The 15,442-nt window shown below is 55.8% G+C and overlaps 1 protein-coding gene across 1 annotated transcript in view; it reads left to right on the top strand.

The window, feature by feature from the left end:
• The window catches only part of CACNA1A (calcium voltage-gated channel subunit alpha1 A), a 106,859-nt gene that overhangs the window by 66,906 nt on the left and 24,511 nt on the right, over nucleotides 1-15,442 (top strand). Inside the window, 5 exon segments of the mRNA XM_042927282.1 lie at nucleotides 7,815-7,914; nucleotides 10,013-10,173; nucleotides 12,476-12,613; nucleotides 13,879-14,080; nucleotides 15,113-15,277. Of these exon segments, the coding sequence (XP_042783216.1) occupies nucleotides 7,815-7,914; nucleotides 10,013-10,173; nucleotides 12,476-12,613; nucleotides 13,879-14,080; nucleotides 15,113-15,277 (766 nt within the window).

Genomic DNA, 15,442 nt, shown 5'->3' with positions numbered 1-15,442 from the left:
ACAGTGAGAAATCAGAGGCTTCCCTCGTGCCTCTGCTCCCTCGCGTCCTTCTCACGGGGTTCTTGAATGGCCCCCCAACCCAATAGTGAAGACTCCTTTTGTCAGGAGGCCAGAGCGGTGGCTCCTTTCCAATTTAAGGACCAAAGCGGGCCACGCTCGGATTCTCCCCTGGGGACACGATACGGTCAAGTTGTGTCAGAACAGCAAGAAAGTTCCAGGGTTCCGGACGCCTCCAAGCCTCTGGAGCCCTACGACGAGGGTCCCGGGGCTGATTGTATTTCTGACTCTGGCCAGACCTCCCACCCCCTCCCCCCTTTGCCTTCTACTCTCTTTTCCTCTTTCTAGGTTTGCCCGTCTTCCACCTCGTCTCCTTTCTCTCTCCTTCTTCCTCACTCCCTCCGCCTCCCCCCTCCCTTTTTTAAATGATTATTTCAGTATTAGAGCAGTCGAAGAGATTTTGTAAAAATCCAAAGTGTGGCTACGTTATTAAAACGGTCAACACTTTTAAAAAGTAAAGTCAGTAAAATGCACAGCGAATGAGGGGAGAAAGATGGCCACAAATAAGACAGGGAATCGATGGCCTTCATATGTAAAAAGCAGTTACAAATCACTAAGAAACATGAAACTCAGTAGATAAGTGGGCAAGGGAAGGGATATAAACAGAAATGTTGCAGAATGCTGACAGCTAGTAAAAATGAAGAAAATTTCGCCTCCTTGGAATTTGGAGAAATATAAAATACAAACAAGATACAATTTTTTTCCTATCAAGATAGCACCAGTTTTCTTCAAAAAAAAAAAAAAAAAAGATTTTTAGGGGCGCCTGGGTGGCTCAGTCGGTTAAGCGTCCGACTTCAGCTCAGGTCATGATCTCGCGGTCCAGGAGTCCGAGCCCCGCGTCAGGCTCTGTGCTGACAGCTCGGAGCCTGGAGCCTGCTTCGGATTCTGTGTCCCCCCCCGCCCCCCGCCCCTCTGGCCCTCCCGCACTTGTACTCTGTCTCACTCTCTCAAAAATAAGTGTTAAAAAAAATTTTTTTTAAAGATCTTTGAAGTATATATGAGAAGGTAACGAAATACAGTCGTCCCTCCCTGTGTCAGCTATTTGAGCGATTCCTCCAAGGTGGCTGGAGGGCCCCACACTAGGTCCAGGGAAAATTTCAACTCAGAAGAGCCAAAACGTCTTACCTCCCTCAGGCTAGAATGAATCTGTCCCCCCCGCCGAGACAACCTACCTGTGTCTCCACCCCTGTCTGTCTCTGTTTTCTGTCTCGGATCCCCTGCCCTGCCCTGCTTCTGTGTCTTTCTTTCCCTTTCCCCTTTTTCCTCTTCCTTCTGACTTGCCTCTCTGGCTCTTTCCTCTTCCGTTTCTCTCCCTCCCTCCCTCCCTCTTTCTGTGCGCCTCCCCCCCCCCATTTTCTGTTCTCTGTTTATCACTTTCTGTGTGTCTCTGTTTCTCTTTGCCCACCCAGCCCATTCAGCATGTGTCATGTGTCTCCTCTGTCCTTCTGTCTCGTTCATATTCTCTCTCTCCCTCCCTGTCCCTCTCTCTCCCCCTCTCACTCTCTCTCCCCCTCCCCGGGCCCTGGCCCTTATCTGCCGGTGACGTGAGCCTGACTATCCACGTAACCTGGGCTGTGTGGCCTGGGGAAGGCGGACCCTTCGCCATACGCTCGGGCATCAGGAGACCCGATCCCCACTATGCTCTGAGCAGCGGTGGTCTTTGTGACAAGGGAGGGCAAGTTTGGGCGGGCGCCTCTTCCCTACTTCCTCGAGCCCTCCAGGATGAGGTCTTTCCAACAGTCCCCAAGTCTCCTAGGGCTCGGGAGGTGACGGGGACAGGGACAGGGGTGAGCACCTGTCGGCCACATCCCCCTGCCCACACACAACCACCCCTTGGCCAGCTGTGCCCTGGGTGGTGAATTTTGCCCTCCGCGGCCACCGCTGGGTGCAGCACAGAAAAAGTGGCGACTGACGTGTCAGCTCACCCTTGACCTTGGCGCTCTCCTCCCAGACCTCTGTCCGCAGCAAATGCTTCAGTGCTGAAGGAGCCTCCCCCTCCCTCCCCCCCCCATTCCCCCGCCCCACCTTCACCCCCCAGTTTGGCCTCACAGTTTGGGGAAGGGGTAGCCTCCGAAAGACCGGGGGCTTTCAACCATAGGACGGACTTGGGCCATAATGAGCTGGTAATTCACAATATGCTGTTTCTAGGATCCCCGAAGCTACAATTAGTCTCTGCAGTCTGCAAAATCAAAATTATTTTTTCCACCAAAAATCAATCCACAGAGTGGATTCTTTGTGTTGCAAAAGAATCTGCTGGAGGGAGCTGATTTTTGTTTTGAATTTTCATTTTAAATATGAAGTTATCCAAGGGCATTCGAAACGAGCCTCCAACTCACAGAAATCTGGCAGCACACGTTTGTAGCGAATCTTTTCAGCTGCTTCTGCGAAGTTGCTACAGGCACAGGCACAAAGCCAGCCAGCCCGTGACCTTGAAAAATCCCTGTTTTGAATGTTTGGCTTCTTGTTTTGGGTTTTGGTGTTTTTTTTAATCCCTATGCAAGGAAAAGGTCCAGACTGGGATTTAAGGGCATCCTATGAGCCTCGATGGGCTCGCAGATCTCACAGGAGCTGGGGGATGTGAGATTTTGCCAGTGGGATCCTGACAAGGGCCGGCAACTCTCGCGGGGTTTTGGAAGAGCTGACCGTCACAGGAGCACCTGTCTATGGTGGCCATAGGGGTGGGAGAGGCGGACCCTCGGGCCCCTGCCACACCCTCCCTGCCTTGCCGCAGACACTCCATCTGGTGCCGCCATCTCTCTTTCAAGGCAGGGCTGCAGGCCTGGTGCAACTGGCCAAACACCTTGATCAAGCCGCTCCTGCATGCCCCGGGGTTAATCCGCCAAAAAGCCAGACAAGGAGCCCCCAGGCTGCTGCTTTCCTCCCCGGAAACGTTTCCGAATCCTCCTCCTGGCTGCAGGGTTCTGGCCTCTTGCCTGAGAAAGTCCCCGTAAGGACTTTGCTTATGGCCTTTCCTTGTTACTACATGGATGTCATCGTTGGCAGTTGTGGGGGTCTTAGCCTGAGTGCCCAACCCCAGCGTCCTCTGCTTCCCTTTCTCCCTGGTCCTTCACCTCAATTTATCTGCCCTGTGCCATCTTCTCATAGACAAGGCTGAGAACCCCAAACAGGTGTTAGAGTAGTCTCATTGCTTTAGGAAGAGGTTCCTGGAAGTCTGTCCGGTTTGTCTCCAGTGTGCAGGTCCCTTAGCCTGCTCCGTGCCTCGGTTTCCCCATAAAATAGAAAACCCCTCACCACCGCCTCCTGTGGGAAGCTGTCTCGTGATCCCCATTCTGTAGATGAGGAAATTGAGGCCCAGAGGGCGTGTGAAGGGAAGCGAGTCTGGCAGGATGGCTGCCGTGGGCCTCGGCTGTCAGATTCAGGGCTGCTGCCCGCGTCCCAGCCCTGAACCTGGAAGCTTCCACCAGTGAGCCGGATGGATGGCACTCGACGGCCTAGCCAGCCTGGGTTCCTCGAGAGTCGGGGGAAGGGGACACGAGCCTGCTCAGAATCTTGCTGTTCTGGCCTTTTGGGGTGGAGGCAAGGATTCTGCCTCGGTGCTGTGATTGTGGCCCCGTCTCGGATGTGGGAGAACGATCCCTGTGGTCCTCCAAGGGATGTGTCGAAGCTCTGCTGACAGTCTCCACCCCTCCTGCATCTCACCCGGATCTGTGTGTGTGTGTGTGTGTGCGTCCTGCTCCTTCTACTGACTGCGTGCCGTGTCCACGTGACCGCCATTAACACAGCATCTCATGAGCCATCACACATGATATCATGCTCTGTGCCCCTGCATCGGGGCGGCCACCTGACATTTCTCAGCAGCTGGCGGATCACGATCCTGCCCTCACTGCCAAGAGTCCATCTGGCGCCGCCCCTCCTCCCTCCGGGCAGGCCGGCACAGCTGGCAGAGCGCCTTGATCAAGCCACTCCTGCATGCTCGGGAGCCAAACTGCCGGGAAGCCAAAGAAGGAGCCCTCAGGCTGCCACCTTTCTTATCCTACCCTCCAAACAGCCCCTGCACCGAAGGCATTATTTTTGTGTGCGCTAAAACGGAGAGAAGATTTGAGCCCGAGATACACGAACCGGGGCTTGAATCTCGCTGGGTGACCTTGGGCAGGTCGCTCCCCCGCTCTGGGCCTCAGCTTCCTCATCTGGAAAACAGACATAACGGTGCCACCTTCCCACAGGCACGGGGACATTCAGAAGACTCCCATGTTACACCTGAAGTCAGCGGGTTAGGCGGAAGTCACTGTCCTTGAAAGACCTGTCAGCCGTCCACGAAGGAGAAGCGACACGATTCCACGTGCGCAGCGATCCCTAGATACGCTGAGCTTTGAGACCCCCTGAGATAAAATAAAAAGGGGGGCGGGGGAGGAAAAACCCCATCGGGAATATTCGTAGGCATTTAAGCCGTTCTGTCGTTAGAAACACCACCAACCTCGAGAGGGGCAGAGGGCGGGGGATTCTGGACAGTGCTTGCCCGGCGGCAAGGCTTCCATTCGCTGACGGCAGTCGGGTCTCTCTGGCCTCGACCTCCCGCCATGGTCGGAGGGTCCTACCGAGGCCAAGCCTGAGGCCAAAGAGGAGTTGTGCGAAGGTGGCTTCATCTAGGCTCGCGTTTTCTCGGGACTCCTGAGAGCCGGCTCTAACCACAGCCCACATCGGAACCCTTCACTGACCTCCCTGTCCCTCGTCACGTAGGGGGTCCAGGCAAGGCCGTGGCTATTGTGTGTCAAGCATCAGAATCCCCCGGGTCTGTTTTGCAGATGAGGACGGTCCTTAGAGGCAGAGCTGGGGTCCAAACCCTGGTGCTCCCGACTCCAAAGCTCCCAACTGGCAAGCCGTTCTAAAACCTCCCAGCCCCCGGGACCTCTGGAGGAAAGGGCTTTCTTTCTCCAGCTCTTGGCAGTGACCTTCAGGGGCGCATTCGCCTTGGGAGTTGATGACTCTCTGGCTGTCCAGCTACTTGGAAATTTGGCTTTCTCGGTGCGGTTGGGCAGTGCCGGGAGCCTGCCGAGGGCAGGGGACCGAACAGGGGCTTCCAGATGGAAGGATGGACGTCGGCCAGAGCCGCAAGCCTGAGGCTGCCGCCCCCGCCCCAACCCAGGGCCCGGGTGGGGCAGGGGGCGCTCAGGTGCGCGTGCGTGTATGTGTGTGTTCTGTGTTCTCTCTTCTGAGGCCGCTTACGATCTGTCTCTCCCACCAACGCCACCTCACCAGGAGCAGTACACGGTAAAGTTCTCTCTCTCTCTCTCTCTCTGTCTCTCTCTCTCTCTCATTTTGTCTCTCGTTCTCCGTGCTCTGGTGCAGCCACGTTGGTTCTGGGCCTCTTTCCATGGCCTCGTGTCCTTGCTGCTGTCCTGTTTTTTGCAGTGACCAGAGCCCCCCCTCGGTCTCTCCCCAGGGAGGGGAGCCCTCAGGGGTCTTGGCAACTGCTTTCCATTGCAATGCATCATTAGTCTGGTTCTTGGCAGAGATTAGAAGGGACGTGAGGGAGGGGGGCCTCCCCAGGGGCTCCCTTCAGCAAGGCAGACAAGCACGGGGAGGTGATTCCCGAAGGAGTAAGCGTGTCCAGACCCCGAGATGGGAGAAGGGTGGAAACGCCTAACAACCAGGCCTTGGGCTGTAAGAGGAGGAAGTGGCCTCCCAAAGAATATCTACACTCTCAGCAAAGTGGTTCAAAAAGCGGGTGGTTTTCTGTGAGAACGCCTTGATCAAGCCACTCCTACATGCTCAGGATCCAACCTGCCAGGAACACTCCTCAGTGCCTCCGTTAAACAAGATTGTTTCTCAGCCTGGCCAGAGGGCACACAGTGCCTTCTGGGAGAGAGGGCCCCCTGATGGCCGGGGAGTCACTTTCCGAGGAGTGGATCTGCCCACGGGAGTCCTGTTTCCAAATGTCAGGCATTCGGCACTTCAGGATTTTAGCCGGTCCCGCTTACAACCTAGATGCCCCCTTGCTTGATGTTCTAGTACGGAGACTTCCGCTCTTCCCAAAGCAAAAGGCCTGAAAGACACTTGGGGAAGAAATAGCCGTTTCCCCGTGCGATCCAAATTGTGTCCCTGTCCTGCTTCAAATTATCTCAGTGGCTCTCTTGACGTGCATCTCGTATTTCAGGGGCACGGCCTTGAGATAACGGTGACTTTGGGTTTCAAAAGGGAAAAACATGTTCCAGCTGAATCCTGGAGCATGGCTGTGCCCCGCAGGGTTAAGCCCAGTTCCCGCTCTTTATTCCCTGAAAAATGAGAGAAAAGAGACCTTTAAAAAAGGCCGGGGGGGGGGGGGGTTGTATCCAGATACACCATGGGAGGGGTCTCTGGGAGTTCTACACCTGACCCACGAGGTAACTCTGGGGAGATGTTCGCTAGGAGACCCTCAAAGAACTCTGATCTGGATCCGTTCACGTGTGTCCTGAGATCACACGCCAGGCACACGGCGGGAGCTGGGACAAGAACCAAGATCAAAGGGAAAATGAACCACAGAAGAATAGGTCACAGTTTAAGCCTTTGAGAAGTTCTCTCTCTAAAGCCAGCAGCCAAAGACGAAGCAAAGATGATTCTGAAACAGAAGTAGGGTCTGGTAGAACCCGCAGGCAATCAGGGGAGGCTGTCGGATAAAGGGGCCACTTAACTTGGCTGCAAAGGCTGCATAGTCCTAGGAACGGACAGGTGGCAGAAGGGCATTTCTAGCAGCAGGGACAGTAGGTGCAAAAACAAACGGAGGCAAAGAGTCTGGCTGGGGCTTGGGGTGTGTAGCAGTCGATGGGAATGCAAAGGCAAGGTAAGTTGGGCTAGGGTTTGAAGAGCCTTGAATGCCGAGCCAAAAGCTGGCAGTTCTAGGCATTCAGATTTCTCCAGAAGGATTCTGAGAAGGAGAGTGACATGGTCATTGGCTTTGAACCACCGTGTGTGGAAAAGGTGGAAGGAGAGGGAGACAGGGAGCGGGTGGGGTGGGGAGGGGAGCTGGGAAATGGGTAGTGGGACTCCAGCACAAGACGATGGCCAGGGACGATGATGGAGAGGTTAGGAGGGTAACCCACTGGGGATGGAGGACAGAAAGCTGAACGGGACCCGGGTTTCTGGCTTGGGCGACTGGCGGGTGGTGAGTTCTATTAACCGCAGGCCTCTGATGGCCGCACCCAATGCCCTCCTTTGGGGGACCTGAATCATGGCTGGCTGAGGGTATCACGGCCTCTGCAGGGGCTGTACGGCTAGGGCCCCGGTCCAGTAGACCCTGCACTGAACCCCGTAGAAAAGCTGGGTTAAGAGACCCTGGAAGAATGAGGCCTGAGACCCTGGCAGAGGTTCAACATCAGCCTCTGACGTCCCGGTTCTTTGCTTTCGCGCGGGCTCAGGGAATATTGAGGGAGGGCCATGTTAACTCGTTCCTGGATCCTGTTGGGAGGGGAGGCAGGGAATCCCGTTCTCCAGCACCAATGAAAGCCCACAGGGGCCACCAGCCGCCCCATGCTGGGTCTGAGGGCCACCCCATGCAGTTACACAGGCCCAGCCAAGTGGTGGAGGGCCCTTAACAAGTCCTGAGACCAGGACCACAGAAGGCCGTCTGCTGGCTACCTCTTGAGCCCAAACACAGCAGGGGTGCTCGCCACTCTTCCCCAGCAAGGGCAGGCCGGCGCCAGGCTCACCCCAGACTCCTGGGCCTGAGAGGGCAGGGTCACGTGGAGTTGTGGGCCACCCCCCACCCAGACTGACTTCTGCTCCCTCTTTTCCCCTCTCCGTACCCTAACGTCCCTCCACAGTGGCAACAGCAAAGGAAAGGACATCAACACAATTAAGTCCCTCCGAGTCCTCCGGGTGCTACGACCTCTTAAAACCATCAAGCGGTTGCCAAAGCTCAAGGTGAGATTGGGGCATGTGGGAGGCCCGTCAGGGTTGCTGCCGTGTACAGTTGGGCAGGTTGAGCACTGCTCAAGGACACGACACTGAAAGGGGTGATGGTAACATCACATCCATCGTAGATGGATGTATTTATTATTACAGCTTTCCAGCAGATGGCAGTAAAGTGAGCTGACCTGACAATCTGTGTTATTGTGACAATTTTCCATTAGATGAAGCGTCTTGAGGTCAGGATCCCCTTTCCTAATTCCCACGAAGCTACCGTACGGATAACAGTAGGGCACAACCCTGATGTGGGAAGCAAGAAACTAGGTTTCTGGTCCCACGTAGCTTTTGACTTTTCACCTACCAGTTCCAGGTCCGAGTATCTCCTGTTCCACAACAGTGTGAACCAGTATTTCCCAGAGCTTGTCATTCAGGAGGAAAGAAAAGGAAATGAAACCCAGTCATTCAAACGCATCTTTTCAATTGGCGTTCCACCTGAGGACCACCTGTATCCTCTCTTCAGGTTTATTTCATCGATCACTTTTTAAAATTTAAGTGAACGTATTTTAAAAAGAAATGCCGTGTCCAGGTTCTCAAGCGGGAAGAGCAGAAAGAACCCAACAGAAGATAAAACTAAACATGTTCCCCAAAGACAAGATACTGTTCTTAAAATCTAGCCTAAGAGGGGTGCCTGGGTGGCTCAGTCGGTTAAGCATCCGACTCTTGATCTCAGCTCAGGTCACACATGATCTCACGGTTCGTGACACTGAGCCCCGCATCGGGCTCTGCGCTGACATTGTGGAGGCTGCTCGGGATTCTTTCTCTCTCCCTCTCTCTGCCCCTCCCCTGCTCTCGCAGGCGCGCGCTCTCAAAATAAATAAGATCCCGCCAAAAAGACTGCCTGGAAAGGACTTTGAACACGGGTTGAAAAGGAAAAGTATCAGGCTTAGCTGTTAAGAGTAGCAATTAAGCAAGATCTTCTGGCTCGCTCGAGAGGATTGAAGAGTGGAAAGTGATTAAGTTCGTTGCCGTGCGATTCAGCACTATTTAGTGTCGGGCTCCTGCAGGCCCTAAAGAAATGTCCCCTGTCACCAGGACTTTGCACTATCGCTAGCCAATAGGTGGCCGCCCTTTGGACATGAAAGCTTGCTTGCATTGAAATACGGAGAGGCCCAGCAGTATTCAGTTCTGCGGTTCTTCACCCTTTCCTGGGTCACGGCCCCCTTTAAGAGCCCCCATGAGGGGCACCTGGGTGGCTCAGTCAGCTAAGCGTCCGACTTCGGCTCAGGTCATGATCTCATGGTTCGTGGGTTCGAGCCCCGCGTTGGGCTCTGTGCTGACAGCTCGGAGCCCTCTACGGATTCTGTGTCTCCCTCGCTCTCTGCCCCTCCCCCGCTCTCACTCTGTCTCTCCCCCTCTGAAAAATAATATTTAATTAATTAATCAAATTAGATAAAACATAAATAAATAAAAGCCCCCAGGAAAGCTATGCACTCTCTCCCTTGGGGAAAGCTGCCGAAGCCAGCCTGTAGTTCCAGTAGGTTCGAGGACCCTTGTCCGCTTGCGGTTAGGACCCGCTGCGGTTGGAAGCAGAACGGGCTGGGAGACATTCCGGGCCTGGACCCCTGCCTTCTTGGGCAGATGGTGAGAGGGTTCCATGTCACCCGGGGCAGGATCTCCGGGGCACCTGAAGTCGGCTCTCACCGGCAGAGCGCCCCCTACTGCTCAGCGGTCCAAAGGGAGAGCGCAGCTCCAGGGGATGGGAAAAGGGGCCACGAGTGAAGCAGGGACACAGAATTAACAGGAAATTCCTTGTCTGCCCGTTCCTCCTGCCCTGAAGAGCTGTGAGCTTGTCTTAGGCTCAGAGAAGCCGCCCCGTTTCCCGGGAGTTGAAAACGGCGGGGGTTGGGGGTTGGATGCACGGAAAGCCAGGACTGAGTGCAGCCCCGGCACCTACCTCCCAGAGCCGCGGGCCCTTAAGAGTGACTCGGCGTGGGGCCTGGTCGGTGAAATGGAACGATCGTGGGCTGCTGGAGGCAGCTGACCGGGCAGGCCCCCAGCCCCTCACGCGCTCTCTCTCCCCTCCACCCCCCCGCCCCGCCCCCCGTCCCCCCAGGCCGTGTTCGACTGCGTGGTGAACTCGCTCAAGAACGTCTTCAACATCCTCATCGTCTACATGCTGTTCATGTTCATCTTCGCCGTGGTGGCCGTGCAGCTGTTCAAGGGGAAGTTCTTCCACTGCACCGACGAATCCAAGGAGTTTGAGAAAGACTGTCGGTGGGTCTGCGCTCTGCTCGGTGCCCCCACCGAGGGCCTGGCGGGGGCGGGGGGCGGGGGGGGGCGGCCGGAAGCACGAGCCACCGGGCTTGGCGACTGGAGTGTTGGGCTCCGGAAGTGAGCCAGGGGCCGCCCGCTGGGGTCTGGAGTAGGGAGGACAAGCGTCGGGGTTGGAGCTCTAGGTAGGAAGCGCCCTAAGCTGGCTGCTTAACTCGTCATTCCGTCGCCACGTGGGATCGACCTGGGGGATATTAACACGCGTCCGCGTCCCCTTGTTTGAAAACCTTTACGGGCAGATGTGTTTCAGAATTCAGAATAGTTTGCAGTTGTTTGAGAAAGCCCGTGTACCGCGTGTTCCACGCAGGACGTGACTCCCTCCGCTGGGTCTAAGGCATCCCTGTAATCAAACTTTTTTTTTTTTTTTTTTGGCGCGGGGTCACGTGACTGTTTGCAGCAAATGGGACGAAAAGCAAGTATAAAGAGCTTCAGGTCCAGGGGGGGTCAGGTTTTGTCGCCAAACGAATTAGATCAGAGGTGGACGGACTTTGTCCGCCAAGGGCCAGATGGCGCGTCACTTCTGCCTTTATGGAGTCCATGGTCTCAGCTGCACCTCCCGTCGTGACACGGGGCGGCCAAGGGCGCCTGGGTGGCTCAGTCGATTAAGCGTCCAACTTCAGCTGGGGTCATGATCTCGCGGTTCGTAGGGTCAAGTCCCGCGTCGGGCTCTGTGCTGACAGCTCGGAGCCTGGAGCCTTGTTTCAGATTCTGTGTCTCCCTCTCTCTCTGCCCCTCCCCCACTCACACTCTGTCTCTGTTCCCCCCCCCCGCCCCCCCCTTCTCTCTAAAAAATAAATACACATTTAAAAAATGACACAGAGCAGCCAGACAACACATAAACAAAGGTTCCAATAAAATGTTATTTCTGGGGGCGCCTGGGTGGCGCAGTCGGTTAAGCGTCCGACTTCAGCCAGGTCACGATCTCGCGGTCCGTGAGTTCGAGCCCCGCGTCAGGCTCTGGGCTGATGGCTCAGAGCCTGGAGCCTGTTTCCGATTCTGTGTCTCCCTCTCTCTCTGCCCCTCCCCCGTTCATGCTCTGTCTCTCTCTGTCCCAAAAATAAAAACGTTGAAAAAAAAAAAAAAAAAAAAAAAAAAAAAAAAAAAGTTATTTCTGTATTTTTTATTTATTTATTTTTTAGTAATCTCTACACCCAATGTGGGGTTTGAACTCACTCACAGCCCTGAGATCAAGAGTCGCATGCTCTTCTGTCTAGGCCAGCCAGGCTCCCCTAAAATTTTATTTCTAGAAACGAAAACTTGAATGTCGGTGTAAGGTTCATCTGTCACGAATGCATTCTTTCGATTTGCTTTCAACCACTTGGAAACGTAGAAAACCGTTCCTAGTTTGTGGGCCGGACAGAAACAGGTGCAGATTCGGTCTGCAAGCCATAACGTTCACCCTCTGAGTGAAGAGGAAGATATTTGGTTTTCAGAACTTTCTAGACTTTGGAGTTGCGGACCAGAACTTGCGGGCCTGGAGTCCCGCCCCGCCCGTCTTTGGGTCATCTTCATGATGGAAGTTCTTTTTTAATTTTTTTTATGTTTATTTATTTTGAGAGACAGAGAGGGTGGAGGAGGAGTAAAGAGAGGGAGACAGAGGAGGTGGGTGAAGCAGGCTCTGCATTGAGAGCAGAGAGCCCGATGCGGGGCTCAAACTCATGAACCGCGAGATCATGACCTGAGCTGAAGTCAGACGCTTGACTGACTGAGCCACCCGGGCGCCCCCTCGTGATGGAAATCGCTAAGCCCTTACCGACGTGCCCAGTACATGCTGTCGCCGTGTAAAGTGTTACGGGCAGCCTGTCGTTATCTCGGAGGCTGTTTCCTGACGTCGGAAGGACTCCATTCGGCCACGGGTCTGGGGCTAAGCCTTGTATCGCTGCCCTAAAAAGGAGCAGCCCCCGTCCCCCCTCGGCCTGATGGACCCAGAAAAGTTCCTGTCTCTCTCCCTGCTCTCAGCATCCCCCCAAGCCTGAGGCTCCCCCCCGCAGGACTGGAAGTTTTCATGTTGGAAGACAGTGCTGGGTCCTGAGTCAGCTCTCCCGCTGGGAGCAGGGGCCGTGGCCTCATCGGAGGACCTCCAAGGGGGTGCACACGTCCATCAGAGAGCCGCACGGGGGGCTTCCACTCCCTGGGCTGAGGGATGCCATGTGGGCTGGTGGGCCTCCTCGTCCTCTTACCTCTGGTCACCAAAGATGAGGGTCCCCTTCCTCCGTTGACTAACGGCCCCTATTTTCTGCATCAGCGGCAAGTACCTCCTGTACGAGAAGAACGAGGTGAAGGCCCGGGACAGACAGTGGAAGAAGTACGAGTTCCATTATGACAACGTGCTCTGGGCTCTGTTGACTCTCTTCACCGTGTCCACGGGAGAAGGCTGGCCACAGTAAGAGGCCCACCAGACAGCGCCACGGGGGAGTCGGGGGCCCCCGGGGAGCAGGATGGGGAAGGGTCTGAGAGCCCAGCGCTGAGAAAGGCCTGGACGAGGAGGGGTTTGCTCCCGGCTTCCCGAGGTGGAGACCCCGCTGGGTGCACGGGGGGCCCCGTCACCAGAACAGCAGCCTGCACGCGTGGCTGGGCTCGTTTGGGGCCGAAATGCAGGCCTCCCTCCGTGCAGTTCGCCGAACCCTCAGAGTCAGGGCCCTGCACTCTCCCAGATGGGATGCTGTTTCTAATTTGCAGAAAGGCTCCATGGACGCAGGCAGCCACGTCTTCTTAACCCTTTCTGTGCTGGTGAGCACAGATCTCCAAGGACAAGGCCTGGACGTGGCATTTTCCAAGTCCCTTTGACCACAGGACCGTTCCTCACCCGGACAGGGCCAGTCAGGGTTGTGGTGAGGCTGAATTGTGCAAGCCCAGGGCCAGACCCATGCACACGGGGCCAGTGCTAGCCCATACGGCACCTTTGGGCAAATTTTTTAGGAAGCACTTCCTCAACAGACTTCACTTCCATCGGTCAGAATGTGGTCGGCATGTACCGAATGATTTTGTTCAAATAAGGTACTTCGTGGCCACCCGCCAAAAAGTTGTCCTCATAAATGCACAAATCTATCATGTCTCCAGTACGAACGGCACCCCTGAGGCACAGAGCCCTTGAGCAGTGCACAACCTGTGCAGCTGTTCAGAGCAGCTCTGCAGACACACACTCCCATGTTCATCCCCACTACACCTTCCCAGCACCACCACCTGTGCTTAAATGCCCCCCCCCCAGCACACACGCACTTAGGTGTGTGCCTCCATGACTCCCATACACCCTCCCATCCATCCCCACCAGCCTGGTTTCCCATCCCAACTTGGCCAGGCCTTAGTGGGTGAACTTCAACAGGTCACTTTAAACTGCCAAACCTCAGTTTCCTCATTGGCAAAACGGGGCCAGTAATAACCTCCCTGAGAGGGTTGCCAAGGACATAGATAAAATCATTTCTAGCCCCTGATAGCCCCCGGGACGCGGTGGGAGAGGTAACTGAGAGCGTTGTCCACACTCCCCCCAGACGAAGGAGGAGGGAACTCTTCTGGCTTCGTAAAATCACCACAGGAGTCGGGGTCGGAAAATAACGACTATTTCCATCTTGTTGCTGTTTTCTTTTAATGTTTCCCTCCGTTCCCGTTGCTTGTCCCGCTTTCCCCCTCCCCCTGCTCCACGCCTCCCAGGGTCCTCAAGCACTCCGTGGACGCCACCTTTGAGAACCAGGGCCCCAGCCCCGGGTACCGCATGGAGATGTCCATCTTCTACGTCGTCTACTTCGTGGTGTTCCCCTTCTTCTTCGTCAATATCTTCGTGGCCTTGATCATCATCACCTTCCAGGAGCAGGGGGACAAGATGATGGAGGAATACAGCCTGGAGAAAAATGAGGTGCCGCTTCCCAGTTGCCTCCTTCACTTAAAAATTGACAACTCCCGCCCCCCCCCCCCCCCCCCCGTCGCAGGCACACACACAGGCACACGCGTGCGTCCAGAAAACAGCTTCTGGGGGCATCTGGGGAGGGCGCAGCAGCATCCTCCCGGCAGCGTTCAGTCTGTAGGATGGCCCGTCATGGGGTTCCCAGAGGAAAACACACCGAAAGAAGGTGTGTGTATCAGTCAGTTCAGACGAGGTTATGCCACAGTAACAAGCATGTCCGGAATCTCAGTGCCAGATGCCCACACAGGGATCGATTGATTTCTTGCCCAGCACCGCACGTCCAGGAGGCTCTGCTCCACATTACCTTTATTCTGGTTGCTCTCCGAGACACTTCAGATCAAGAAGAGATAATGGCAAACCACTGTGCACTTTCGGCAGCGGGGGGGAGATCTGTGCCCGGAAGCGACCCTTCCATCCACCCATCCACATCTCACTGGCCAGAGGAAGTCACACATCTGTGTCTGATGTCCGTGGGGTGGCGAAGTGTAATCTCCCTGAGGGCAGGGTGGTGAATATTTGTGAGTGAAGCTCCAGTCCTCCCGAGAGAGCGCAGATGTGGCCCTTGGCTCTTCTAGAACCGTCCAAGCTCAGCCAGGTGGAGGACCTGGGAATGCATCCTTCCTCTGCTCTGTTGGCCCCTCACACTGAATGGCCATTATCCCTCCGTCCTTCGAAGGGAAGGAGGAAACGAAGCAAAGAGCTCAGTAGGAAAGAATGGTTAGGTTCGGGTTTGGCCCGCTTGGCAGCTGTGCTGCCTCAGGCAAGTGACTCAGCCTCTCTGAGCCTGCAAAGTAGGGTTGCTGATGGCGTCCCACGTGGGCAGATGACGACTTCTTAGGGAACCGCGGGTGTTGGCAGGAGGAAGCGGGCGTGAAGACCCAACGGGCGTGAGGAATCCTGGCTGGGGGCAGGCTCGGCTGACGTGCCCGAGGGCCAGGGGGGTGGGGGGTGCCCCGTGTCCAGCCGCCGGCCTCTCTCCCGCAGAGGGCCTGCATCGACTTCGCCATCAGTGCCAAACCGCTGACCCGACACATGCCCCAGAACAAGCAAAGCTTCCAGTATCGCATGTGGCAGTTCGTGGTGTCCCCGCCTTTCGAGTACACCATCATGGCCATGATCGCCCTCAACACCATCGTGCTCATGATGAAGGTGAGCCCCCAGCACCGCCCACACCGCCCACGGCCACCCGTCCCGCCCCACCCCCAGCAGAGCGGAGCCGCCTGCCGCGAGTCTCCCAGACCGAGCCCCTTCCGACGTCACCTGCAGGGACCTTCCTCCAGGAAGCCCTCCCTGGCCTCCCGCAGCGGCACGAGG

The sequence above is a fragment of the Panthera leo genome, chromosome A2, assembly GCF_018350215.1.
Source record: "Panthera leo isolate Ple1 chromosome A2, P.leo_Ple1_pat1.1, whole genome shotgun sequence".
Lineage (NCBI taxonomy): Eukaryota > Metazoa > Chordata > Mammalia > Carnivora > Felidae > Panthera > Panthera leo.
Note: the sequence above shows the minus strand (reverse complement) of the source record. Positions and strands in the feature narration are given on the sequence as shown.